Source organism: Drosophila sechellia, chromosome 2L, assembly GCF_004382195.2.
Source record: "Drosophila sechellia strain sech25 chromosome 2L, ASM438219v1, whole genome shotgun sequence".
NCBI lineage: Eukaryota > Metazoa > Arthropoda > Insecta > Diptera > Drosophilidae > Drosophila > Drosophila sechellia.
Window position 1 is genome coordinate 2,750,568 of NC_045949.1, and position 13,190 is coordinate 2,763,757.

Consider the following 13,190-nt stretch of genomic DNA (forward strand, 5'->3'; position numbering starts at 1 on the left):
CAGTTTCGATCTGCGCCCGATCTCGTCTAGCCTGTCTGTCTGGATGGATGGTTGGTTGGTTGGCTGGATGGTTGGATGAAGGGATGGATGGAGGGATGGGTGAATGCAGGCGCCTCATCTCGCGTGCTCCAAAGTCCAAGTTGTCAATTCCGTTCATGGCTCCGCAATTACTACGCTCAATATCAATTTGTTCGCACTTACAGAGCGAGCGGAAAGTTTCCCCAGCGAGCTGATTAAGTGCCCCCTCATTCAGCTGAAAATTTTAATTAATTTCACTTCGTTTAGTCCGAGCTGTAGAATTATTTTTGGCTCCAGTTCGATTATCTCCTTGAGGATCCACGCTCAGTCCACATGAACAGACCACAATCGGAGTCACACCTGTTCGGTGGAATGCCCGCAAAGTCGAGCACGTGTTAATTAGTTTGCTAATTAGTTTTCAGCTTTAATTACTGCCCTTAAATTTCGATGGGTGCTCAGCCATTTTCAACACTGTGATTAAAATAGCTACTTGTTGTTTATATTTTATTGGGTCAAACCATGAGTTTTTTTTTTTTTTGAAATTACTTTTTATAATTAAATCGAAAATCGTGGGTGTTATCAATGGTTATCAAAATGAATATATAAAAACAGTGTATATGGTATTTGTGTTTTGTCTGGCTACTTTCCGGTTGTCAACAAGAAATCCTCTGTAATCAGAAGACTTTGTTCTGCTGGCCCTCTTCTTAACCTATTAAACCAGGAATAGTAGAACTAGATTCAAATCGTTTCAATAACTCTATTTTTTGAGTTCACATTTTTAGACTTTACTTTCCTGATCTGTTATTTGAATCAAATACTCACTAGACAGGCGTATAATTTTCCTGATCAAATGCAAGGCCAAAGTCTAGACGAATAAGGCCATTTATAATCAAATGAAGCGAGATGAATAATTCAGAAAATAATAGAATGAATCTTTAAATGTTTAAGTTAACTTTAAGCCATAATTTGAAGCTCAAACTTGTTACTAAAGTCATAGTACCCCTATCAAGGGTATGAACATCTTATATTGTTGACTTAATTATGACACAAAAATACTGTTTTAATGAAAACTGAAATTCCAGAGGCCTGGCCACGATAAGCCGACATTTGTGACGTGTTTTTCAGCACGCGCGCCACATTTAAAAATTAGACGTTTAAAGTGAGATTTTGCCTCGATCCTGAGTATACAAATTACGAAAGGTATATTGTGCGATTCCATCGCATTATATTTGAGGTGAATGCTTTATTGTAAAATCTCAAGGTAAACAAAACTCGGGACGGACTTAATCAGTCGATTGGCATGAGGTTTGAAAGTGAAACACGGCGATACGCAATCAGAGCCAGCTTTTAATTAATATAAGCCATTTACATATTAAAGTCCTCCGGGGTAATCTCAAGAGAACCATGCTCGACGGGCGTGAAAACTTCAAAATTATGATATCACACATGCTAATCAATGGAAGCGGCCAGCAAGTTCAAAACAAGAAACCCCAAATGTCGTAAAAGCCACATCGTAAAATGGTCAAGAGGAGAGCGATTAGCTGGCCAAGAGCTAAACAAAAACAGGAAGGCAGACGTTGGGTGGAGTCTGAAATTGGGGATACTTAGTGGGAGGCTAATAGTATATTCGATATATTACATTCAGGACATCGTTTGCATATTCTCCAGTTCGATGATGTCATCAGGAACACATACGTACTTTCTTCTAGAATTCATGGTAATACCTCAGTTTTAGTCATACCCCTCGCTAGTACCGCGTATTAATAGACTTTGGGCCATCAAAAGAAAGCAATGGTATCGCGTTGGCTGTGAGAACCAATCGCCATTAGGCAATGTCGGCTATCAGGGAAAGGCAATCCGCCGGACTGGACTGCCGCTGGACTTTGGACCGGTTGGATCGAGCGATAAAACCCCACCGGCGCGACGTCAGCTCACGTTTTGGGTGACGAATGCTGGGGCTCGATCCCCATCCCCAACCGGCTCGAACTCACGAGCGGCCATCGAACATGGAGCGCCGGCCAGCGAACGTGTTCGATGCTCCAGCCTCGAGCCGCGTGGGTGTTCGATGCAGGAGTCGATCGGATGGGAGCCAACCGGACCTAAAACGCCGCTGTGGGCCAGGGGGGAAAGCCACCCATTATCAGTGGCTCTCGCTCTCTCTCTGTCGCACTTGCTGGGAAGCAAAGTAGAATTGCGCATCGCTTAAAACGCAGAGCAGCGGAGTGCGCCAATGATCGGCGGCGGGTCTGTTATCAAACAAACTGAAACTGAACTGTCTGCCGCCCGAAGAGTGGGACATACCCATACCCATACGAATGCCCAGGCCCATACTCACACCCATACCGCTCCCCACAGATACCGTTAGTCGTACCGCTCCAGGGCAGCTTTTGCGGCCGCTGCGCCGCCCATCGTCGAATTATTCACACGCAGACGTTCCCAACGATCGGACCGAAAATTATTCAAATCGTGCAAATCGTACATGAAACTTGGTGTGAACGAATAATACTTAATGTATGTTTCTTCAGAACATTTGTTTTTGCTCAGCGAAAACATATCAGCTCGTCACTTTTAGGAAATTAAGTTCAAGTGGTGAAATTCAAAACAATAAAGAGTTTGCGAAAGTGATTTGCGAAAACAAATAAACGGACAATCGGTTGTAGAATCACTCAAGGACATTTGATAAGCATCCTTTCGCAGAAGATTGCAAACAATGTGCTAAGTTATTCGAGCATTTCGACAATGGATTATTAAGTTGGGTGAGTTACATAACACAAGGGCTTATTGTGTAACCAGATTAAATAAAAGTGCCACAAATGAGCTTAAAGTGAAATAGGAGAGTGACGAATTTTGGTGAATTGCTTAAGCATGAGATACTAGAAATTGTATCTTTTGTTTAAAGACTCAAGATCAAGTATTACCAAATCGCAGGGAAGTTTCTAGTTTCACTTTTGGAAAATCATGCCGTGATTAAAAACTAATCATGCAGTGAATGGTTTATCGATCAGAGGCCTATCCATCACCGATTGATTGATTGATTGATAATTTTCGAGCCTATAACCCAGGCGCATAACCTCCAAAAGCTCTTGGCGAATTTCGGCCACGTCGAGAGTCATTGGCCAAATTTAGTTGCTATCAATGATGATCTTAGTTAATCCCTGCACTTGATTTATGGTAGCATCGCCGATGAGCGTGTGGCGAGAAAAGTATTATGGCAGATTAATTTGCGACGCTTCTGGCAATCGGGGCAATCTCCGTGAGTGGTTCCAAAGTCCAGATCGTGGCATGCTCCCAACCCCTGATCGGCGAGAAATGCGTGATCGCCGTGATTTATTGCCAAAAACCGATGGAAGCCGCCGTGTTTTTGTCGCAGTGCATTCAACTGCAGCGCGCGAAGAAGAAATGCAAGTGATAATGCCCGGCAATTACGATAGCCCCACTCCAAGTCCGAGTCCCAGCCCCACATCCAGTCCCAGCTGCCCCGTAATTAATGCGAAAATGATACGGGCAGGCCCATGGAAAACCCCCAAGCAGAGTCGCTTAGTCAAGAAGTCATCTCCTCCAAGCGGCTGTACTTTGCACCTCCACTCGAGGCATCTCCAGACCCCCAACTCCCCAACGCCCCAACTCCCCATTCGCAGCCACAGCAGTTTTTTGCTCCGATTTGCATCGACATGGCAACCGCGGAGTCTTCACTTCAGCTTTTGCCTCTGATCACGCGCTGGTGGCGTGCTCGATGACGTAGCCATGACTGCCGGGCGTTAAGTGACCTTCTTCAACTTCTGGCCCCCTTCCCAGCCGCACCCCTTTTCCCCTGACCCGCATCGCATCGCAGTCGCACGCCTCGGCTTCGATTCCTGCCTGTGATAAGTCGGTCAGTCAAGTCAGTCATTAAGTCAGTCATTGAGTCCAGTGCAGTGCAGGCAGCTCGAGTTACGTCAAAAACGAAGAGTACGTACAAAACGTGTCACATGTCGCGTGTGTGCTACCATCCAATCCCTGCTTCCTCATCCGATCGCAACCCATCCTATCAGATCCCAGCCCATCCGATCTGATCTGTCATTATGTGGCCCCCAGTCGCTTCAATCGACGTCAGGTTGATTGTGGTGGAAAAAACAAAATGGAGCAGATTTTGGAACGTGGCAATCTACGTAGATTGTGGAAAAATATGCGATGAGTTGATAAGTGGTGCGACCTATGCTGAGGGCCAGTGGAAAAATGTAATACCTTATGTAACTTATAGGAACATTTAAAGCTAAAGCTGCAATTGTAAAGTGGTTCAAAGTTAATTGTGCAAGTAAAGGTGCCATAGTCCTATAGCTAAACATCTGATATGAAATCGTGCGTCGTAGCTGTTGTGTATTATTTTGTGACAAGAACCCCCATTAATTTGCTTTTGGTTAAGCCGCACCAACAATGTTGCCAGAATTCGCTGAGGCCTACAAAATTTCTATCAATTAAATGGACCTGCTCCGTATAGTATAGATCATTTCTATTCATCTCGATGATCTAATAGGCTTCAGAAAATCACAGTTCGTGACAAGCGAATCCGGCACGTGTTCAGCTTTTATGGCTAAATCGAATAGGCGGTATAATATAAAACTCGTGATCTGCCGGTCTTCAAAATGCTTTTCTTGACCTTACTCGACTGCTTCACATTTAGGTAGCCGAGACCAGAAATTCTGGCTGATGAAATTCCCAACCGAAATACTCATGAATTTCCCGTTCGCATTTAAATTGGAAAACACACACTATGTATTTGAAATGCGCATCTATTAATCGAATCCGATTAGGATTGCCCAGAATCGCATGCTAAGCGCAGTTAATTGGTTAAATGCCGCACTACATATTCCATGCTCCCGATTTGTGGACCAAAAGTGGGAGACCGCCCTTATCAGCAACGTGTTCACTATTAATTGATTGACACACAATCGAGTCGGATCATCAAAGTCAAGCTTGATAACGCTGCGGGGTAATTAGCATGAATGGGCCACTCGACTCGACTCGATTCGAATCGATTCAATTCGGTTTGAAGCGATCATAAATTCACTTGATATCAAAATGCCCCATTGTGGCCAAGCGAGTGCCAAAAATGCCATCAGATAGTGACGCCGCCCACTGGGGGCGTGGCATCGTCAGGTTGGGGAGGGGGAGGTTAAAAATAAAAGTGCAATTAAGAATTTTATGCAATTCGGTGGCTTGGCGTTTTCAAGAAGCTGATGCAATGCTGCACCCCACTTGCATATCCAATTGTCTTCGGCTAAAGAGAGAGCGCCATGTAACCATAACCATTGTCTATAGTCATAGTCTGGGAAATCGAGAGCCGAACCGCTCAGCTTGGATCCGATACGAAACGATCCGTCAGATACGCTACGATTCGAGTGGTTCGGATTGTTTCGGTTCGGTTCGGTGCGGTTCGGCTGGCGCTCGCGGAACGATCAATCAAACGCTCGGCGATCGTCACATAAATTGTTCCACTAATCAGCCAACCGCTTCATTCATTCACAACTCGTTTGCGCTGCCGCATGTCGGAAGAGAAAGCAGCTCCAATACCATACTATACCATATACCATACCACAAGTGGAATACTATATAGACGCGCGATCGCAGCTATGCTATAAGGCCCGTGCCACTCGCGTTTCGTGTCCGGGTTCAAAGTTAATGCCGCAACCCCCGGCGGCTTCATCCGGCTGAGCAGATTGAGATCCCATTGGAGCAAGTCGGAGTGTGCTCACCACGGTACGTGTGGGATCCACGTCCACCTAATTGCCATCTAATTGCGCCCGCTTATCAGCGGATCTGCGCAACTACGCTTTCGATTCGAGTCGCAGTCCAGATAAACTATTTGCCCCAAGTGATAATGTGAAATTGAATACTGAATTAAACTAAATCTTCCCGGAATTAATGTCAAAAAACGATGTGCACTTTGCCACCTGCCAATTCGAACTCAACGATATGGAATAAATGATGCAATTCGGTGCAAAAATGAAGCGAGACTTCGAGCTTACTGAGTGATAGTGATAAGTGCACCTGATCCGCTGGCATATTAAATTGCATTTTAATTGGGGCAGCGCGTTCGGAAAGATATTTATGAGAAAATTTAGGGCATAGCTGTTTTAATTTATATGATTAATGATCGGAATGTGCCTACAATATTAATTAAGTTACAAATTTCTTCTTATTTGCAGACGAAACATAACGAAAATTTTAAAATATTGAACATGCATCATTCAAGCGTATAAGTCGTTGCTATATAAAATCATAAAAAACGGATAAACGTTTTAAAAGTGCTCAAACAAGGCTATAAAACGGCAACAATAAGTGAAACTAGCTGCAATTCTATGAGTTTTGTAAACCTGAAAGCCGGAACAATTGATGTTTTAATGCTGCCAAACAGATAGCAATCAGCCCCAGCCGATAAAACAAGAGTGAAACCAAAGGCGATCCAGAAGATCATAAGATACATATAGAATATCTCACAGTTTGAAAAAGAGAGAAGTCAAAAGTACATATTCAGAAATGGCCAAGTACTTTATAGCCCTGGTGTTGCTGGTGTGTCTGGCCCTGGAGAACAGGAACGTATACAATCGCCTCCACGCCCGCTCCCATCCGAGTTCCCGCGGCGACATCCTGCGACCGCATCCCAAGCACCAGCCGCATCCCCATGTGCAGCACACCTCGCAGCAGCTGCAGCAGCAGCACCACATCCGGCAGCAACGATCCCGCCAGCTGAAGCACCTGGAACCGGATCCGACCAGCGAGGAGGACGATGTACCGATCACCAAGCATGAGTACTATGCCCGCCTGAGGCGCCACGTCATCCAGAAGAGGCAGCACGTCCTGCAGCAGGAGCTGAGCTACAACCATCCCGGCTCCCATTCGGAGCAGCTGAAGGTGCCCCGATTGTGGCAACATCTCATGGAGCAGGAGGAGAAGGCACACCGATATGTGAGCCCGCCCGTGGAGTTGCCCATCATGTACGGAGATGCCCCCGAGGAGTCATCCCTGTCCTCCGATGATCAGTTCGATGATCTTTCTCCCCTGGACTTTGTACGCAACGAACTGATGGCCGAAGACCAGCAGGATCAGGAGAAGGATCTCGATCTCGATCTGGACCTGGATCAGAAGCCGGAAACGCCCATAGAGCCTGAGCTCCCACTGGGTGAGAGGAACATCACCATTTCGGTGAAGTCCAGCGCCGGAGGATGCCCCAAGTGCGAGAGCAACCGCCAGGTGGAGCACATCACCGAGGAGCAGCTGACCCACTTACGCATCGAGTTCGTCAAGCAGCAGATCCTGGAGAAGCTGCGTCTCAAGGAGAGCCCCAAGGTGTCGGCCGTGGAGCTGCCCAAGCCCATCTTCGACGGGATGACTCTCTCCCATCCGGACGACAGCACCAAGAACAAGGAGCTGGACGATTACTACGCTCGCACTAGCAAGAAGTTCATACTGCTAAATAGAGGTAAGGAAATTTACTAAGAAAGTAAATATTGAAGCTTAACTTCAAAGGGAATCCTTACCCCATTCCGACTTTGCTAACAGTCTCCTTTATTCTTACAGAGGAAGTCGAGTGCAACCGAGCGAGAGACGGAAAATCCAATCCGTCCATGTGCTTCACCTTCAAGATCGACGACGCAGATGCCGAGGGCTTCGACGTGAGCACCGCCGTCCTGTGGCTCTTCAAGAACAAGCAGAACCGCACCGACAGGGCGTCGGTGAACAGCACCAGTGCCCAGCAGACGATCGTCGTCTCCGAGGTGGAGGTGGATCACCAGAAGGACTCCAAGTATTTGTCGGCGGCCAAGACCATAGCCATCCAGTCGGTGAATGTGCAAGGTGGGTACACGCAGTATACATTAGTATAGTATAAACACTCATCCCCCCAGAGCGTAATCATGCCCCGAAAAGAATCACACACCAGCCGCGGAACGGCCAAAACTGACCCCCAATACCCTCGGGGGACAAATCAAAATATGTGACATGTCTATACTAGATGGGTATTATAAAAATTATAAAGAACGCCGATAAGTGCCAACGTTGACAACCGCTTGTTTGTGTTTTCAATTAGACAGATCATTGCGCAGATTCGTGATAGCACTGCTTGATAGCTCGCCTCGAATCTCGAATTCATGTGGGTGAATAACTTGACAAAATATTATTCGTGGGTGCAAAAACTGAACTTTGACCACAACCCAGCGCAATTGGGAGTTCCTGGGGTCAGTTGCCAGATAAGGAACATGTTGCGATTCTGGGAGAAGAGAAGGAGCCTCTGTGGAACACCTAACTAACTGCTCTGCTTTTCCTTTCGCATACTTTCAGATGAGTGGATGAAGATCGACATTGAGTGGCCCATCAAGCACTGGATCAGCGGCCACGAGCTGAGCCACCTCATCCAAATCACCTGCGGCGGCTGCGATGTCAGCGACATGGAGGAGATCATCTCGGTGGACAAGGACTACCGGCCGTTCATCGTGATCGACATGCAGAACAGGCGGCGCAAGAGTCGCCAGAAGCGCAGCATCAACTGCTCCAGCGGAATGACCGAGTGCTGTCGGGAGCACCTGTACATCTCCTTCCGGGACATCGGCTGGAGCAACTGGATCCTGAAGCCGGAGGGCTACAATGCCTACTTCTGTCGCGGATCCTGCAGCTCGGTGGCGAGTGTTACGCAAGCGGCCTCCCACCACAGCTCCATAATGGTAGGTAGCCCATTCTCTGAGGAATTGCTGATGAAACTAATGAACATCCTATTCCCTTGCAGAAAATTCTCTCCACGAGCGGTGCTAACAAGTCGCTTGAGTTGGTGCCCTGCTGCACCGCCAAACAGTATTCCTCGCTGCAGCTGGTCGTGATGGACTCGAGCAACACGGCGACGGTGAAGACGCTGCCCAACATGGTGGTGGAGTCGTGTGGCTGCAGATAGAGAGGCGGATAGGATTAGCCAAGTTACATTTACGTTACATCGGACAAATTAGACGTAGACTCCATTTCGCTCCATTTCAGCCAGCATCCATCCATCCAACTACATTTCTCTCCAACTAATTTAAACTCATTTCGCAAGGCATTTACATTAGCGATTAGCGTTGTCATTTAATCGTAGTTACCTGTAATGTATGAGCTGCCACTAGTTGATAGTTAAAAGCTAAAGTCAATGTACTTAAGCTCTCGAAGTATGTAGGTAGTTAGCCAATGGCTCCAATTAATTTAATAGCTATCTTTAAACGTAAAGCAGTGATTTCCATTGTTTAAGTAGCGTGTATTGAGTTATTAGCAGAAAACATTAAAATCGCAAAATAAAACATAATTTAAATATGTAAGATATGCATTTTTTATAGGGGCAGCATATCCACAAACTAATGAAAGTGCATAATGCACTTTGTTGCATACAAAACCAAGTATTTTAGTTACAATATGGAATGTATGGTTTTAGAAACTATCTTAACCAATTGAAAAATGGTAAAACGTTGTATCGCAAAAAGCAATTGTATTGTAGGAAGTCCATGGAATGTAGCATACTTTTGGGCATTTTACAGTTTGGCAGGCTCTGCATTTCAACTGCGCTTAACAATGAACTTCAGCCAATTTAAACAATAGATTTCTAAAATAGTATTCCTTTGTAATAAACAGCTTACTATCCTGTTCGTAAAACGTCACAGAGTTTTTTATAACTGCAGAGTGATTGATTTTAATGGTAGTTGTCCAAAATTTTAAGTTATTCCTCTTATCCCAAATTTACAATCATGTCGCTGTCCGCGAAATCCGTGCTAAAGGAGGGCTCCACCCAGCTGAGCCACATCTGCGAGCTGGACCTTGTGCAGCAGGCGTCCCATCAGCGCCTGGTGTCCCTGATCGCGACCATATCGGTCAGTTCACGGAACGCCGACACCATATACACCATGATAATGCGCGGAGTGAATATATTCCGTCTGAACTTCTCCCACGAATCGCACGAGATGCACTCGAAAACAATCGAGCTGATCAACGAGGCGCTGGAGAGGATTCATAAGGAGACGGGCCAGATTCGAACGGTGGCCATTGCGGCGGACACGCGTGGACCCCAGATCCGTACTGGCCTACTGGATGGAGATGTGTTCCTGCGCAGCGGCGATAATCTGCGGCTCTCTATCAACCGGGATCTGTACGACAAGGGCAACAAGGAGGCGGTTTACGTGGACTACCCGAACATCATTAACCTGACCAAGACGGGCGATCGTCTGTTCATCGACGACGGCAGGCTGCTGCTCCACATCTTGGAGGTGGGTGTGGATGGTCTGCTGTGCGAGGTCATTCACGGCGGCCAGCTGAACAACAACTGCAACGTGATTCTGCCGGAGATCGAGATCGATCTGCCCGCCGTCTCTGAGAAGGACATGTTCGACATCCAGTTCAGCATAAAGGCCAACGTGGACTTCCTCTTCGCCTCCGCTGTGCGCAGTGCCAAGAACGTGAAGGAGCTGCGAACGGTGCTCGGCGAGAAGGGCAAGCACATCAAGATCATCGCCAAGATGGACAGCAAGATAGCTCTGAGCAGGTTCTCGGAGATTCTGCGTGCGGCGGATGGATTGCTGCTTTCGCGAGCGGACCTGGGCACCCAGATACCCATCGAAAAGCTCTTCATCACCCAGAAGAGCATACTGGGCCAGTGCAACAAGGCGGGCAAGCCGGTCATAGTGGCCTCCCACATCCTCGAATCCATGCGCACTCTGCCCCATCCCACGCGCGCCGAGTGCTTCGATTTGGCCAACTCCATCATCGATGGAGCAGACTGCATCATGCTGTCGTCGGAAGTGGCCATTGGGTCGTATCCCAAGGAGACGGTGGCCACCTGCGACACATTGTGCCGGGAGGCCGAGAAGGTTCTCTGGTTCCGAGACCTATTTTCCGACCTGGTCAGCGAGGTGCGTGGCGAGCTGGACGCGGCCCACTCGCTGGCCATTGCAGCCGTGGAGACGGCCAAGCGCACCAACGCCACCCTGATCATCGTACTGACCACCTCGGGGCGCTCGGCCACTCTGGTCAGCAAGTTCCGACCCCGTTGTCCCATCGTGGCCATCACGCGCTGCGAACGGACCGCCCGCTGGGTTTACCTGCATCGCGGAATCCTGCCGATTCTGTACACCTCCGAACCCAGCACGGACTACGCCACCGATGTGGACGCTCGGGTGCAGTTCGCCATGACCTCTGCCAAGAAGTGGGGCATCATCGACGACGGCGATCCCATTGTGATTGTGAGTGCCTGGAAGGATGGCGGCGGGTTCACCAACAATGTCCGTGTGGTCTACGCCTTTTTCGAGGCGGATCGCGTGGACTGCCTGTTCCGGTCGGACAGGCGGCATTCTCGAAAGAACACCAACCTGCAGATGGCAAATCGGGAGCCTGGTGGTAAGGATTCAAATGTGGGTTTAAATGGATGTTCTTGCTATTTCATCGATTTTATCCTTGCAGATAAGAAGAGTATTAATGCGTAGCTGTGCCCGAAGCAATGGAACTTGGTTGCCTCAAATGTGATTATCAAAAATATTTTGGAAGATCGTGATTTTATTTTTATTCCAGTATTATTATTATTTTATTCTGCGACCTTAGTTTTTATCTGTACAAAATTAGAAAAGCCTCTATTCTAGTAAAAATTCGATACGTACTTAACCAGTACTAGGGAATGAATGGCATTTCTTAAAAACTCATAGGTCAAGAAAACGAAGCGACCAGACTGCTTAAACGTGGAAAGGCGCAATCCATAGTTAACAAACTCCAGGACGCCAAGGAATCGGCATCGCCGCCAAAATGATGATTGTTTCATTTCCCTGGAATGAGGTTGATGCAGTTTGTGTATCCAAAATAATCACACTTACAGCTTATATAGTGGCGAGGCCAAAGCCAGTCCCATTAGATTTCCCAGATCTCTGACAAGTGCAAAGATAGGACCAACTTCATGACGCAAATATGTGGGTTCCGGACACCATTTAAACGCCTGAAAAATCGTATATTTAATAAGGTTTCAAATAGTGTATAGAAACTTACCTCGCGCACCGACCAATGGGGATCGATATTGAGTTCCAGCTTCACATAGTACACCGACAATGCCAATCCTCCCAAGAAGCAAACAGCTGAGACCGCATAGCGACGTGGTCGCGAGAACAAGTACTTCACATTTCCCTCAAAGGTGCTGAGAGCCCTGATGCCCAAGTAGCTGCCCAGGATGCACTGGTGCAGAAACTCGGTGGCCAGGTAGAGGCGACTCAGCCACATACAGACCACCATTCCAATGATCAGCAAGTACATTATGCAGCGGCAGAAAGGAGAGCGCCAGGCCACGGAGCGATCCCAGTAGCGGACGAAGAAGAACGAGGCCAGGATGAGCACGAACACCGTGAAGGTCATTGAGTGGGCGCAGGGCAGTCCACCGGACATCTCGCAGCTCAGCTGATGACTTTCCAAGGCCACCGCCGGTTTCTCTACAACCACTTTATTGGCAAACTGCTCTCGCAGGAACCACAAAGGACGCGTCTCCGGAAATATCCTGTCCGGAAAACCGAGTCCAGAATAAAGAATTAATAAGGAGGATTGAATTCAGGACTTCTCTCTCCTACTTACCACTTTTCGAAGGAGTTCAGTGTGCTGATCAGGGTAAATGCCGAGAAGAGATGCAGTAGGATTTCCTGACTGAAGATGCCACATAGGGGGATAAAGATGTTGAACATGTTGTTTGGCTCCATCTGAACGCTGAGAAAATGCCAAAGGGGCTTTCCAAAACTCAAGCTGCAAAATGGATTTTATATTGGCTATATTCAGCCGGAAAATTCAGAGAGTTCGAACCGTTCCTGAGCCCATTCGTTGATGAAAAGCTCCCGCGTGAGCGTTTTATGGTACGCTTCCGAAATAATGTGCACCATCGACTCCATTGTTTTCAGTCTTAAAATATTTTAGCAACTGGCTTCTTTTATGTTTTCAAGACTTTCTGCCAATATGAAATGTTTGTTATGGCCTGCTTGTTTACTGGTAAACATCCTTAAACAGCTGTTATTTTGTGGTCCTGCGCACTTCTTGGCAAAATGGGGTGGTAAATAAATTTTAGTACTTTAAGTGTTAAAAGCGCAACTGCTTGCAACTGCTTGATGGCGCCAATCTATAAGAAATTTGAAATATAGCTTTTAACCCCCACATTAAACACAGTTTCG

At 47.1% G+C, this 13,190-nt stretch overlaps 3 protein-coding genes across 4 annotated transcripts; 2 read left to right on the top strand and 1 right to left on the bottom strand.

Moving 5' to 3' along the window:
* Window positions 1-2,462: 2,462 nt before the first annotated feature.
* Window positions 2,463-9,332, top strand: LOC6613152 (inhibin beta A chain). Of its 2 annotated transcripts, none has more exons than XM_002037597.2 (5): window positions 2,463-2,774; window positions 6,204-7,477; window positions 7,576-7,851; window positions 8,335-8,714; window positions 8,777-9,332. In XM_002037597.2, exons 2-5 carry the CDS (start codon window positions 6,535-6,537, stop codon window positions 8,936-8,938), a joined length of 1,761 nt encoding a protein of 586 aa, XP_002037633.1. In that variant the 5' UTR covers window positions 2,463-2,774; window positions 6,204-6,534; the 3' UTR covers window positions 8,939-9,332. The 2 variants fall into 2 exon arrangements, with proteins under 2 accessions (XP_002037633.1, XP_032583323.1); XM_032727432.1 differs by lacking the exon at window positions 2,463-2,774 and adding an exon at window positions 5,511-5,754.
* Window positions 9,333-9,412: 80 nt separating this feature from the next.
* On the top strand, window positions 9,413-11,672 carry LOC6613153 (pyruvate kinase). Its single transcript, XM_002037598.2, has 2 exons — window positions 9,413-11,397; window positions 11,461-11,672. Exons 1-2 carry the CDS (start codon window positions 9,756-9,758, stop codon window positions 11,481-11,483), a joined length of 1,665 nt encoding a protein of 554 aa, XP_002037634.1. The 5' UTR covers window positions 9,413-9,755; the 3' UTR covers window positions 11,484-11,672.
* On the bottom strand, window positions 11,536-13,019 carry LOC6613154 (glucose-6-phosphatase 2). The gene is made up of 5 exons (XM_002037599.2): window positions 12,829-13,019; window positions 12,607-12,771; window positions 12,034-12,532; window positions 11,865-11,983; window positions 11,536-11,816 (listed from the first exon to the last, which is right to left on the bottom strand). Exons 1-5 carry the CDS (start codon window positions 12,912-12,914, stop codon window positions 11,633-11,635), a joined length of 1,053 nt encoding a protein of 350 aa, XP_002037635.2. The 5' UTR covers window positions 12,915-13,019; the 3' UTR covers window positions 11,536-11,632.
* Window positions 13,020-13,190: the final 171 nt, after the last annotated feature.